At 41.0% G+C, this 14525-nt stretch overlaps 1 protein-coding gene across 2 annotated transcripts; it reads left to right on the top strand.

Moving 5' to 3' along the window:
* Window positions 1-1141: 1141 nt before the first annotated feature.
* On the top strand, window positions 1142-12974 carry LOC148029299 (lanC-like protein GCL2). 2 transcript variants are annotated; one of them, XM_087688076.1, is made up of 6 exons: window positions 1142-1457; window positions 10908-11089; window positions 11198-11309; window positions 11422-11556; window positions 11642-11812; window positions 12039-12974. In XM_087688076.1, exons 1-6 carry the CDS (start codon window positions 1353-1355, stop codon window positions 12378-12380), a joined length of 1047 nt encoding a protein of 348 aa, XP_087544202.1. In that variant the 5' UTR covers window positions 1142-1352; the 3' UTR covers window positions 12381-12974. The 2 variants fall into 2 exon arrangements, with proteins under 2 accessions (XP_087544202.1, XP_087544201.1); XM_087688075.1 differs by having other exon boundaries at window positions 1144-1457; window positions 11642-11956; window positions 12039-12969.
* The last annotated feature ends 1551 nt before the right edge of the window (window positions 12975-14525 follow it).

The following is a 14525-nucleotide window of genomic DNA, read 5'->3' as shown; positions in this document are numbered from 1 at the left end:
TAAACTAGTAACCAATTGTAAACTAGTAGGCATAGGTTGCAAACGGATATAGATTGACTATTGTGAATCATTACAAGTGCATGTAGAATATATATGTTTAATTATTTTGTCATTTCTCTACATGATCACATCATATAGAAATATGCATACCAAACTTAGATTACTATTTGGGATCACATTAGGGAGCATATACACTGATTCTAGTGATAAAGACAACACAAAATGAAATAGGTTTGAGCTCCATTTTCATTTGTTATTTTTCAATCCACATGCATGCATCTAGACATAGAAAGTGAGGCCTTTGACTAGACAAATCGGAAAAGATCAACTTCGTATTAGGTTGTTCCACAAGTAGCGGATTAAACCTGTTGCATACAAAATGGATTGCAGTTGCCATGATACAAGGCAAGTAGGCTTGCCATTAAAACATTATAGGTGATAGAATTAAATACGTGAAAGTAGATTACAAAACATTGCCTAGGGTAGTAGTTGTCCCATGGTGAGTAGACAATTGTCCAAAGCAAGGGGCCTTAGTTCCTTGGTAGGAATGGGCTACCCTTCCCATAGGATAGCTTGCAGAGCCTGCTCTCGAATGTTGCTTGTTGGCACTTCTACTCTTTGCAAGCTTGTCACAAAGTAGCCTACTCCCCCCTTGGCCATCTCTTTGCCTTTGCAGTGGCAAGTTGCTAAGCTCTCTTATGGGCTTGCCATTCCTTCTTTTCCTTCTTGGATCTCTCCACTTCTTCAAGCTTCAAGATCTTGGTCTTCATGCTTTTTGAGTATTGATTTGAGGTCAATATGAGTGAATTGGTGTTATCCACAAGTACCTCTCCTATAGGCTTGCACACACTCATCTCAACACGAGCCACATTTAGGAGTTCCAATATTTGTGGAAGGGATTTAGGGAAAGTGGCTTGCACATTGGACATTACGTGTGCTACAACACTGTCTGCCTGCTCAGGCTGGCCTAACGTTTGTTTTTGAAACCTGTTCTGGTGCAAGATATTCATGCTTTTTATTCCCTTGTTTTTTAAAATCCGGGCAATGGTGACCTTTGAAAATAATTATTGTTAGGCCCCCACCCAGTTAGTGGTGCTTTTACCCTAGTACCTACATCTCATTCCTCTTCGGAAAGAGCAAACGCATAGGTCTAACTAAAGAGACTTGGCGAATAAGGTATTGCCACTGAGACGCAAATATGCGCCTGCACGTGGATTCCTTGAGGCAGGTCACAGAAATGCCAAGAAAGATCGACATGAGAAGAGCCAAGTAACCTCGAGCTCAAACCTTCATTGCAAAGGCTTAGAATAAGGAAGAAACCAAGCCTGTGTCTGATCTGATCTCACGAAGGGATGACGGACCGCTATTTCCAGAATGACCTGCCCGACTATGGCGGAGCAACAGTTCATCATTCTCCTGCACAGTTCCTTGCAACTGCCATCGACTTGAAGGACAAGGTACCCGCAAGTTAGTTGTCATCAGAAAAGGGAGTGATTTCCTTGTTGCTTTACAGAGGCAGGCAGCCCTTTGCATTCATGGCAGTTCTTTTTATGTTAACTGGTTACTGAACAATTAAGAATGATCCGAGCCGGGATCATATGGCCTTCTTAATTACTCATTAATAATTAATTAGGCATTAGATAAGTCACTACAATACAGAAACTTACACAAGCTAATTTTAGGCTTACTTTGAGTCATTTGCTAGGGTTTCAGATCGAGTAGGCACCTGCAATTCGCCATCTTCAAGGAGGCTCAGGAGCTTGAAGTTTCACGTTTAATGAAAAGGTTATACATTAGAATGGCTCCAACGAAAATCCAATCTCTCTTTCTTTTCTCCGGTGTGATAACACACACACTCACTCTTTCCAGGGGGTGCCTTTGAGCCGAATATTAGCCGAGAGAACATGCAAGAACCATGTTTGGCATTGCTTCTAAAACAATTTGGATAGCTTACAAGACGAATGAATAGCAGCGCTTGATCACAATGGGACCCTCCTCGCTAGAGGCGACCCTACCCCAGAGGACCTTTCAGTTTTTCTCCAAACTATTAAGTTATGTGAGCCAATAAGTGGACATCTCACTTACCGATAAATTTTTGCTATGGAGACCTATTAAGTGGTTAAGTGGTTCCATTTTACTTGCGCAAGCCAAATGAACAATAGCTAAACATAGACTTGCATCCGGAATCCTTTGTGGAAATATTCTCAATTTGCAAGCCAAAGGTTGTAGCCTCTACTACAGCATATGTGTTTTTAATAGCCATTTTATCTACTAGTTTTTGCACACTACCCTTTCCAAAGTTCGGATTGAGAGGAAATCTAGTCTCACACAAATGAAATTTTCCATCTTTGATGAAAACAAAAAAATTTTCAAAAGCATTTTTATATGCTTCACAGTCTCTATATTCATGCTCAGTATTACTACACAGATGCTGCATAAAGCCTTTACGAGTTTGAAACTTTGGTCTTGTAGATTTATGTCCCCTTGTAAGGACTTTGTAGCTATACCATGGCGTTATTACTGGAAACACCTATATAGGGAGTAGTAGTGACTCTGAGCCTTGCTTGGTTTCCACTCTACGTGTGATTCCCTATACCCAGTGGTGAACTGAAACCAGTCTTCCTCCTCGGATAGAGTGGTAAATTCTTGATTATAACTTAATTATAGCAGTAAACAATAAATGCAAATCTGAAAATGCAAATTTGCCTACTGATCTTAAACAATGCGTACCCGATTGGCCCTAAAATTGGTGCTCGTTTCGGTATTTCTTTAGCTTTATTGAAGAAAAAGTTGATTTACAATGGGATTCTCTCAATTCCTTTCAGTATTTCAACTCCCCTTGCTATCCAAAGTGATTAACAAGCCTTCAATCTATTTTGCCTCTTGATTCGGGCACTCAATTGGCCTTCACCCCACTTCATAGACGATGGAAATGCCCCATATTCAATGGCTGGCTAGTCCTTCACTTGAATTTAGCTGAAAATTCACCTTCAGTCTTGTTGAATCCAAGTCTTGGAGCTTCCAATTTCTGACATGCTTCCCAAGGCTACAGCTAAACCCTAATTTCTACTGTAAATTAGGGTTTATAGCAGAGAAATTTGTAATTTCTTAGCCTCCAAGGGTCCAAATGCTGATATCTTCGGAGCAAAGCTATGAAATGGATGGGAGATGAGAGGGAAAGCTATAGAGAGAGAAAATTCAGAGTTTTGTTGGGAATAATGATTGAAAGTCAGTCAAGTGCAGCTGTTGCCCTGCCACAACAGCATGTAGATGCAAAGAATTGAAAAAAATCAGTCATTTACTGCTGCTGTCCTGCCTCAACAGCATGTAGGTGCTGTCTCCTGCTGTTGATTGGTATTATTTTGCCCTTGGCTGCCTTAGAAGATCCTCCAATGTCTGCAAATCGGACCAGCAGCCTCCCCTCCCTCTCTCTTGCAGGCTTAAAATTAATCCACATGTTAAGTGAGGTTTCAAAAATACATGTCCTCATGACAGCCCTTCCCCTTGAAATCCTTGCAATTGTCCTCGATTGCACTGCCAAATGTATCAAAAGCAAAGTACTACATTAGAATTTTCATAGGGTATCATAGTCAACACAACATTGTGCACTGTTGTTCAACCATTCCATATATCCAACATATGCTGAAAATTACCAGTCAACATAACATAACATAAGATTCACAAAGAATCTCAAAAACATTGCCAGATTATCATGTGACATGTCTATTTCTCATGAGCTCAACTCATCTGACAAAACCAAACCATAGCATAGTATAATCAAGCATAAACCATGGCTAAAACATCAATGGCATCATAACATATGCTGTTGTCCATGGAACTAGATGTAAACCATTGAAAATTGAGCATAATCTAATCGTAAACTGATCATTTGCTGATTTGAGAATTGATTACAAACTGTTGCAAATGTGACCCCAAACTGATCACAAACTCATTGCAAAAACTAACCAACAATTAGTGCAAATATTGATGCACAACTAATTCAAAAAGTGACCATAAACGGTTCTCAAGTTGATCAAAAACTGAGCTGAAACTGATCAGAAATCTTGTCTCAAAATTGAGGCAAAATTCATGCTAAATTGATCATAAGCTGATGCAAAAGTATAGTTCCAGTGCCTAGGTGAAACTCATACTCATCTGCATACATCTCACAGTGACTAGTATACTAAGTAGTGATCTCATGGCAAACATACTGTTAGCGTAGTACCTTGGATGCATGTTGAATACATCCCAGATCCACTACATACGAGAGCTGTCCATAACTAGAGGAGAGGAAGTGCTACCTCCCCCTTGAGCATTAGGCAATACTCCGGACCCTTGCTCTGCTGAACCTGACAGAGCTCGAACTAAAGTTGACTCTAACTGAAAGGCATCTAGGTAAAGCTACAACAACTGAGGATGGTTTACCAAGTCATCCTCTTTCATCCATTTGGCATCCATTGGTGAATAATTCTAAAATTTCACCAAGTATCTCTTGGAAACTTTACCTTTGACCTTTCTATCCTTATGTGCCAAAATCTGCTCAAGTACCAAAATCTCATCTAGCTCCTTAACCTCAGGCTGAATTTCAGCAGATATATCCTTTGGCACATCACCACGAAACTAGCCTTCCTCCTCGGATAGGGTGGTAAATCCCTGATAACAACTTAATTACAACAACAAACAATAAATGCAAATATGAAAATACAAATTTACCTACTGATCTTGAATAATGCACACCTGATTGGCCCCAAAATTGGTGCCCCTTTCAGTATTTCTTTAGTTTTATTGAAGAAAAAGTTGATTTACGATGGGATTCTCCCAATCCCTTTCGGTGCATTTGGCAGTGCAATCGAGGACGATTGCAAGGATTTCAAGGGGGAGGGCTGTCATGAGGACATGTATTTTTGAAACCTCACTTAACATGTGGATTAATTTTTAATCACATGATTAAGTAAATGATGCACATGTGAGGTGCAACTGGGGTGGGGTTAAAGTAAATTTAGGATCCCGAGATCCGAAGAAATCACGGGATGTCAAAGGCAAAAGTTGCTACATTGGAATTTCCATAGGGCATCATAGTCAACACAACATTACGCACTGCTGTTTAACCATTCCATATGCCTAACATATGCTGAAAAATTACCAGCCAACATAACATAACATAAGACTCAAAGAATCTCAAAAGCATTGTCAGAGTATCATGTGACATGTCTATTTCTCATGAGCTCAACTCATCTGGCAAAACCAAACCATAGCATAGCATAATCAAGCATAACCTATAGCTAAAATATCAATGGCATCATAACATACGCTGTTGTCCATGGAACTAGATGTAAACCATTGAAAATTGAGTATAATCTGATCATAAACTGATCACTTGCTAATCTGAGAACTGATTACAAACTACTGCAAATGTGACTCCAAACTGATCACAAATTCATTGCAAAAATTGACCAGCGATCAGTGCAAAAACTGATGCACAACTGATCCAAAAAGTGACCACTAAACGCTACTTCTCTAGTGTCACCAACAAGCACTTATGGCCAAATGGATGACCTAGGCCAACAACTGGCACCAGATACCACCAAGCACCTGTGCAGCACAACTTGTAGCAACTTTTGCCTTTGACATCTTGTGATTTCTTCGGATCGTGGGCTCGTAAATTTACTTTAATCCCAGTTGCATCTCACATGTGCATCATTTACTTAATCATGTGATTAAAAATTAATCCACATGTTAAGTGAGGTTTCAAAAATACATGTCCGCTGAGGCCATGAGAATGGTTGAAAGACTAGTGGATTTGGAAGGCAGGAGGACGACCCAAGGGAACCAGAACAGATTCAACACCAACCTCAACAACAACTCATGGTCCCTGAGACCCAATGCTCCTAGAGGCCAGGTCACAGAGACGCGGAGCCAGATTGCTAGCATAACACCAGTTGTGTCACAATCCGCATTAGTACCAAGAGGAGCAAGTGGCAGATGGGGGAACAATCACTATAGGCCGACTCCAAGTGTATTATATGGTCCCACTGGATTGAACACATCACGGTGGAGACCCCCAGGCCCAACCACGGGGATTAGATGCTTCAAATGCGGAGGACCATACTATCAAAACAGATGCCTCGTGGAAGATAGCATCATCAAGCGGGTTGAGGGTGAATGCCACTAGTGCATATGGGGGAGAGGAACCACAACCCCTGCGCATCCAAGAAATTCCTAATGGAAGTGATAAAAGCATGGACCACCCAAGGGTGGGGACAATTAGTGCATGACCCCATTGCATGGCGGCCCGGGTAGCAGCAGTCCACCACTTATACATCAAAGGCAGAGTAAGCGAAGGGAATCAGGCCATTATAGTGGACACAGGGGCCACTCACAACTTTATCACACCGGAGTGCGTAGCTAAACATGGATTGAAATTGTCCAAGGCCCTAGAAGGATTGACAGTAACATTCGCGCAAGGAGAGGCCAAAGAAGTGAAACAGGTCTTTGCAGTACAAGTAGAAGCCGGGAAATGGAAAGCAAAGCTCAACTTCTTAGTAATCCCCATGGATGATTTTGAAGTTATCTTAGGCTTGGAATTCAATGATAAATATGTCATTGCAACGTTTGGAAAGGGAGTGAATGAGATGATGCTAGATATGCAAGGAGAAGGCGTCAGAGTACCCTGTGAAAGAATGCTGTTACCAAGCAGAACACCAATCAAAGTGCAAATGAAGGAGAATAAGTTTGGAGTTGCTTGCCAAACAGTGAAGTCAAGTCCAAATCAACCTAGGGTGCCAACCCAAGCAACACCGTGTCAAGTGAACTCTATTAGACCACGCATCATGACATGTAGTGCCAAGCAAGTGGAGAAATCTGTTAAGAAGGAGACATGGTCTATCTATGTATGATTCGACCCATCGAGCAGGAGACCACCAAGAAGCCCAAATCCCAAACCAACAGCACAAAAGTGATAGAAATACTCGAGGAGTTCAAAGATGTAATGCCGGCAGAACTACCCAAGGGTCTCCCACCCAGAAGAGATATGGATCACAAAATTGAGCCTATTCCAGGATCCGTCCCACCGGCCAGAGCCCCTTATGGAATGAATCACACAAAACTCTATGGAATTGAAGAAGCAGCTACATGAATTAGAAGAATAAGGTTTCATCCACCCCAACAAGTCCCCCTTTGGTGCCCCAGTGTTGTTTATTAAGAAGAAGGATGGGGGGCTTAGACTATGTGTAGATTATAGGGCCCTTAATAAAATCACCATAAAAAACAAATATCCCATGCTCCTAGTGGAGGACCTCTTAGATAGGCTACATGGAGCCAAGTACTTTAGCCGCATAGACCTTTGGTCAGGCTACCACCAGATTCGCATAGTAGAAGAAGATATCTCAAAAATAGCTTTCCGCACCAGATATGGTAGTTTTGAATGGTTAGTCTTAGGATTCGGGCTAAGCAATGGCCCAGGCACATTTTGTGGCCTCATGGATGGAGTCTTTAGACCGGAGATAGATGTATTTGTCATTATCTACATTGATGATCTACTAGTCTATAGCAAAACCTTAGAAGAACACAAGCATCACTTACGCTTAGTTTTGGAGAAGCTGCGGCAACATAAGCTATATGCCAAACCAGAAAAATGTGAGTTTGTAGTGAGAGTCAGAATTCCTAGGCTTCATCGTAGGAGCAGATGGTATCAAAGTGGACCCCAAGAAAGTGGAAGCTGTCCAAAAAAAGGCATGTACTAAATACTGTACGGGAAGTGCAGGAGTTCCTCGGCTTCACAGCATTTTGCAGAAGATTCATCAAGGATTACAGCCTCATTACCACACCCCTCTCCCACCTCACCAAAGAAGACAATACTTTTACATGGGGCAATGAGCAACAGGATACTTTTGAACAGATGAAGAAATGCATGAGTCAAACCGCTGACTTGAAAGTCCCCAACTTCACCAAATCCTTTGAGATCTCCATAGATGCATTCGACTATGGCATTGGGGGTGTATTGGTGCAAGAAGGCTGCCCCATAGCTTATGAATCCAAGAAGTTTATAGATGTCGAAACCAGGTGGAGCACACATGAGAAGGAAATGCTTGTAGTCATTCACTACCTCACAAAATGAAAACACTATGTTCAAGATAAACACACAGTGGTCTTCATCGACAACATCTCCCTCAAATACTTCCAATCCCAACCCAACCTATTGGCCAAACAAGCTCGCTGGTTAAGACTTCCTAGTGGAATTTGACTTGGAGATAAAACACAAGTCCGGCTGAGGCAACAAGATAGCAGATGCCTTGAGAAGGAAAGCCAACTTGAAAGCCGTTAGTGTGGTCAGTAGCAACTTCATGGAGTTAGTGAAGGAAGCCTTGGAGCAGGACCAAGACATGCACAAAACTATACAAGATGTTGAAGTTGACAAGACACCGCACGGAATGTACACCCTCAAGGAGGGAATCCTATTGCCAGAACGTGCTTGGATAGCCAATTGTCACAGTCGGTATGTCACAAGACTGTGACAACTATTACCTTTTTGTTGATTTCTTTATTACATATTTTATTTGGTTTTTCTTTTTGGAAGGATCCCTCTTGAAATCTAAACGCCTGAGTTGCATGGCCAGTTTGTGAAATGGACAGGAATGTCTAGTGAGTCAAGACTGGACAGTTAAGGTCCAGTATAAGTCTGGAAGAGACTGATGGCACTGTAGATTGACAAGCCTGAAAGAGACTTGTGAAAGTGTATATGGACAAGTGTGTTGAAGAACTAGCTTGGAAGAGACTAGTTCAAAGTGAAGATGGACAAATCTTCAAGAGATTAGTCCATGTGGGGTCATCAGTGGAAATTCACTTTCAGTTGAGCTACATTACAGATTTGGATGTAGCCATAGTCTGCAAAGATGGTCAGAAGACTAGTGGGGATGCAATGGAAGCAACTCCTAAAATTTAGGGAGTTACTATTTTTGGACCCCAGAATCAGTTCGCGTCATTATCTTCGTTTTTGTACGAGGATTAATCCTCTGGTCTGTGCCGAGATCAAATTTTGAATTGAGGATGGAGAATTTTAGACCGAAAGGTTTAAACAGGAAAATTGTTACATGTATGCCATGTGTCACAATTTGGGCATAAATTCCCAAAAGAGAGAGAGAGGGCAGCACAAAAAAACGAGTTTCAATGCATGGGGGGCTCATTTTTGTGAAGGGGAGAAGGATTGCTGCAGATGGAGAGCTCTTGAGAGCTGGTCTACCTTGTCTATGGTGCACAGAGGGCTGGGCTTGCTACCTACTCTCTCTCTCTCTCCCTGACAGTACGGTTATGCTGCAGAATCAAGGGCTTCTCTTTTGATTCAGGTACAGCTGTGTGGAATATGCTGTTTTTGCATGAGGCAAGAGCCTCCTTTCTCCAGGAACAGGAGCAGTTGTTTGTAGTTCCCAGCAGGGACAGGTGAGGGTGGTAACCTCACCGAGCAAGTGCCTGAAACAGCACTAAACCAGAACTGATTCTGGACTGTTCAAAGGGTATTTCAGAGCTCAATTGATGTCAGAATCAAGGGGCACTTGGCACAAATGATGCAGGACAGTGCAGAGATCAATATAAGCTGAAAACAGGTTTCAGAACAGGTCTGAACCAGTAATTACAGTGGCTGAACAGTGCAGGAATTAGTATGAGTTGTAAACAGGTCTCAGAACAGGTTTGAACCAGTAATTACAGCAGACTGAAATGGTCAGTTCTGCACTCCAACTAGAAGTTTCAGACTTGGGCAGAGTTTCCCCTCCTGGTCAACTTGATTTGGGTCAGTAATTGTACTGTTATGCTGTCAAATTTCACCCAGAATAGGTGAAAGACAGCCCATTGTACTTTCTCTTTTTAAAAATAAAGAAATACCGCAAGGGGTGCCTAACTTAGGGGCCAACAGGGTGTATGTGTTGCAACAAGAGCATTCTAGCTTCCTGTATGTCTTCTTGATTCTGTGTCTTTAAGTTCAGGTAAAGTGGGCGATTGTTAAATTGGGTGAAAGCATTTATTTATTTTGGTTGTACACTACCGCCCTTCCCAATGAACAGGCCAGTTACAGCCAATAGACGGGCACGTTTCAGTGTATTTAAATGATAATAATATTTTCACATGGGTTATTCACGTCTAACATGTATATTGAAGTGGCCCTTGAATTCATGCAATCCATTGCCTCAAAATTTCAGCATGTGTTACATTGAACTTCCTGCTGATGTGCATGTAATTTGCTACTGTCTTTGAGCATGGATGTTGTCTGAATTTTGCCACTAAATGTTTACGGGTTTTAGAGACATTAGAATTCAGATTAAGTCTGGTCTGTTTTCCAATTGAAAAGTATCCAGTGTGATTATTTGTCATTCTGAGCTATGTTCAATACCCTTCTTCTATTTTGTAGTGCTCCCAAAATTGCTCTCAATTTGAAGCTGAGTGTTGACGTAGGCAAAATGCCCAACGTGTTGGCCTTTTCTGTGCAATATTGTGAGAAATGGGATATAATTTCATCACTTTGCACAAACTGAGTTTCAAATGTAGGCGACAGGCTCAAGTTGAAGTCCCATTTTGGGACATTGACATGAAAATATAGGGAACCGAGAGAGAAGCCAAAGAAGAGCAACTCTTTAATGAACCCATTGTGAGATGATGTGTAGACGTTTCTTACTGCCATATTAAATAAACATACAAATTGAAAAGTGAGGAAAAGCTGTAACACATAGTGCAGTGTAGAATAAGCCATTAAAAAGGTGACTTCGAACTGTTTAGGGGAGGTATTAACATTCTCCTCGAAATAGTGCAGCAAGAGACAACAGAAGACCAGGTTTAGGCAGGGATTTAAAGCTTCAAATTAATTAATCTTAATAATGATTCTATTAAACTACAATGCTAACCTCCTGTTTTTTTGATAGATTGTACAAGCTACATGGTCTCAAAGGCAACACAAAGTGAAGGATCTTACATTGTATACAGGCACATTGGGCACTGCGTTCCTGTTGCTAAAAGCTTATGAGACTGCAGGAAAGTCGGAGGACTTGGCACTATGCATGGACATAGTTGAGACGTGTGCCTCAGCTGCATTATCTATGAAAAAGTGAGCTCTCACTGCTATTTATTAATCAGATAATAGGCAATCCAGCTCTCTTAAGAAAGAACTGTAAGCTGAAAGATGCTGTTCAAAAGCATTGATCTAAGCTTGTAGGTATGTGACATTTATATGTGGACGGGCTGGCATATACGCTTTGGGAGCTGTAGCTGCCAAACATGCAGGAGATGGAGAAAAGATGCATGTTTATGTGAATCTGCTGAGAAAGGTATTCCTGGTTCCTTGCAAAAATATTGGCTTGAGTTCAAGTTACGCACTAATCTATGTTCTGATGCATAGTATTTACTAATCTGACTGATTCGAGCTTTTTAAATATACAGATGGTCGATGAGAGGGAACACTGGAATGATCCTCATCTACCGTATGAGTTGCTTTATGGTAGAGTTGGCTTTTTATGGGCTTGCTTGTTTGTCAATAAGTATATTGGGGAAGAAACAATTCCCTTGAGCTCAATGGTACGTTTGTTCTAAGTTTTAGCTTCTCACCTAAGAGCAGGATGTACTTGCTGGAAAAAGTCACAATTTGAGAGCTGCTCTGCAGGGACCTTTTGTAGATACTATACTGGCAGCAGGGCGATATAATGCAAAATCCTCATCTTGTCCCCTCATGTACGAATGGCATGGCACCAAATATTATGGAGCAGCACATGGGTTGGCAGGAATCATGCATGTGCTCATGCACTTTCCATTAAGGGACAGAGATGCAGAAGATGTGAGGACAACACTTCACTATCTTATAGCAAAGTGTTTCCGGTCCGGAAATTATCCTGCTAGTGAGGGAGATCGAGATGACAGACTAGTTCATTGGTGTCATGGAGCACCTGGGATTGGGTTAACTCTGTGCAAAGCAGTTCAAGTAAACAGAGCAAATACTTCAGTGCATTGCTATTTTTTGCATCTTTCATAGATACAATTCATTGCATTTTGGAAATGTGCAGGTGTTTCCTAGAGATGACGAGCTCAAGAAAGCCGCAGTGGAAGCAGGAGAAGTGGTTTGGAGGCGAGGTCTACTCCGTAGGGTGGGTCTCTGCCATGGTATAAGTGGCAATACATATGTGTTTTTGGCCTTGTACAGAGTCACTGGTGATGAACGTCACCTACATCGAGGAATATGTTTCTCCAAGTTCCTTCATGAGCATGGACAGGACCTGATATTGTCTGGCCAAATGCATTCTGGGGATCGTCCAAATTCTCTTTTTGAAGGCTTGGGAGGCCTAGCTTGCCTTCTGTTTGACATGGCAGAACCTGGGAATGCCCGGTTCCCGGCTTATGAACTATAAGAAAGTGGAGAACCTCTTTGCCCTTGTAGAAGAGAGTGGGTTGTTTGGGTTGAGAGCACAAAGTGCTGTTGTGGTGAACTTAACAAACTTGTATACAAAGGGCTTGCTTACTGCTCAGGTCATGCATGCAGTCAGGTTGCTGAGAATCAGAGCTTGAGAAATGTGTCCTGATTGTATAGATGCCACTTAAGTGAGCCTGTAAGTCCTAGATTGTATTCTGTTTCACAAACGCAGAGAATGCTTTTCACTGGTTAGGAAGGAGTTGCTACCAGTCCTGCAGGGCCTTAGGAAATCTAGCTCTACCTTGACAGCTGTGTATAAGGCTCTCAAGAGATGTTAGATGTGCTTTTTGGCCAACTAAGCTACATCCCCACCATTGGTGGTTGATGTAAATATTTATTACTAACATACTTCGCAATATGAAAATAAGATGAATACATTGTATGATAAGTATAGTTGGAGAAGAAGGATAGGGTCAATACAAGGCAAGATCCGAGTAACCTCACTCTACAATTAACCTTAGATACTTGATTGGAAGAGTATGATTTTGTTTGCTCATACGCAATTCGAAGAAGTTAAATGCAAGTTGTGGAAAAGTGAATCTGCAAATATGTGCGAAATAATGTACATGAAACAATCAAGGAAATAGACCTTTAAAACGTCTTGGACATGTTGCACTTCATAAGTTACATTACTCAAACACGCTAAATTACGTGCACCTCTTGCACATATTCTTAGTTTTTTATGTAATGTTAAAACCGTCATTTAGAGTTGCTTTAGACAATGCAATTCGATATCGGGCTTGGCAGATTAAGAATGGAGCTCTCATCTAATAAACAAGAAGCAAGCTTGCAAAAAGCAATTCCTAGTGTTTGCTAAGATGCCAAGTGATACACAAAGAGCTTGATCCGTTCTGAGTGATACACAAAGAGCTTGATCCATTCTTAAAACCCTTGCACAAATTTTTCAATCAGGCTATGCTTAGTAGTATTTAGTTTGCTTAAATACTCAAGATATAATTTATGAGCTTTGGGGGTGTGCATATGCACACGAGAGCAATATTTATTTGAATGTCCTAGATAGTAGTTTTGTATATTTGCATATTTAGTAGTGCAAGCTTCTTTTAGTGAAGGTGTGGATATATTTGTATGGATGTCTATCCTTGATAGTAATAGGTTGGTTCTTTTTGAAGGGAGAAGCTCGAGTGAGAGTACAAGCGGAAGCATCGGAGGTGTGATCGATGACGGAGAGAGAGAGAGAGAGAGAGAGAGAGAGAGAGAGAGAGAGAGAGAGACTCAAGGTGTGGGAACTCCAATAGTCACAATGTGTGATCGGCCTTCTTATTCTATTAGTCACTAAAAGAACAAAGAATGAAGTAATAGTAATGGCGTTTGCTACTTGCAGTGCACAAGTATGTGGATATTGTCAATGTAGTGAATACATTAGCGGCATAGGCACATGCGCTTTTATTCCTAACACTTTGGTACATGTATGTATGTGTGTGTTTTATTTATGTATGTTAATGTATGTTGTTTTATGAAGTGTAAAAAAAATACTAGGTGATTCACACTTAGATTTTCTTGGCATTTGTGTCGGTATTTTCTTGGTGCTTTGTATTGGTATTTCTCAAAGCATTGGTATTCTTTAATGCTTCGTACCAAGATTCAAATGCATATTTCAAATGGCAAGAGGATTAATGGATGTTTGAGTCATAAAAAAACCAATTGTGAGAGATTCCAATGTTTTTTTGTGAGTTGAGGATTTTTTTGTATTCTCTTGGTGCTTCATAAGGGTGTAAGGCTAATAGTTCACACTAATTTTAATCTGGTGCTTTGAATATATTTTTATTATCTTTTTGAAATTTTGTACTCTCTCTCTCTCTCTCTCTCTCTCTCTCTTTCTTTTTCTTTCCAAAAGTGTATGTTCTCTCTCTCTCTCTCTCTCTCTCTATTTTTCTTTCCTTCCCTTCTGTCTAAATGTGTATTCTCTCTCCTTCATTTTGTTCTCCTATCGTTTCCTTTTCTCTTTCTTTCCAAAAGGGCATGTTCTCCCTCTCTCTCTCTCTCTCTCTCACACATACACACACACACACACACACACACACACACACACAAATTTTTTTTACTTCCCTCTCTTTCTAAATGT

The sequence above is a fragment of the Lygodium microphyllum genome, chromosome 11 (genome assembly GCF_053477565.2).
Source record: "Lygodium microphyllum isolate KBCC chromosome 11, Lygodium_microphyllum_v1.1.10, whole genome shotgun sequence".
NCBI classification, from domain to species: domain Eukaryota; kingdom Viridiplantae; phylum Streptophyta; class Polypodiopsida; order Schizaeales; family Lygodiaceae; genus Lygodium; species Lygodium microphyllum.
The sequence above is the reverse complement of the archived record's forward strand: the minus strand, read 5'-3'. Positions and strand labels throughout refer to the sequence as shown.

Bases quoted from the DNA above. Each gene is read 5' to 3' on its own strand.
- LOC148029299 (XM_087688075.1), top strand. From the start codon at position 1,353: ATGACGGACCGCTATTTCCAGAATGACCTGCCCGACTATGGCGGAGCA. The intron at 1,458-10,907 runs GTACCCGCAAGT...TTTTTTTGATAG, and splicing joins CCATCGACTTGAAGGACAAG to ATTGTACAAGCTACATGGTC. The intron at 11,557-11,641 runs GTACGTTTGTTC...GCTGCTCTGCAG, and splicing joins CAATTCCCTTGAGCTCAATG to GGACCTTTTGTAGATACTAT.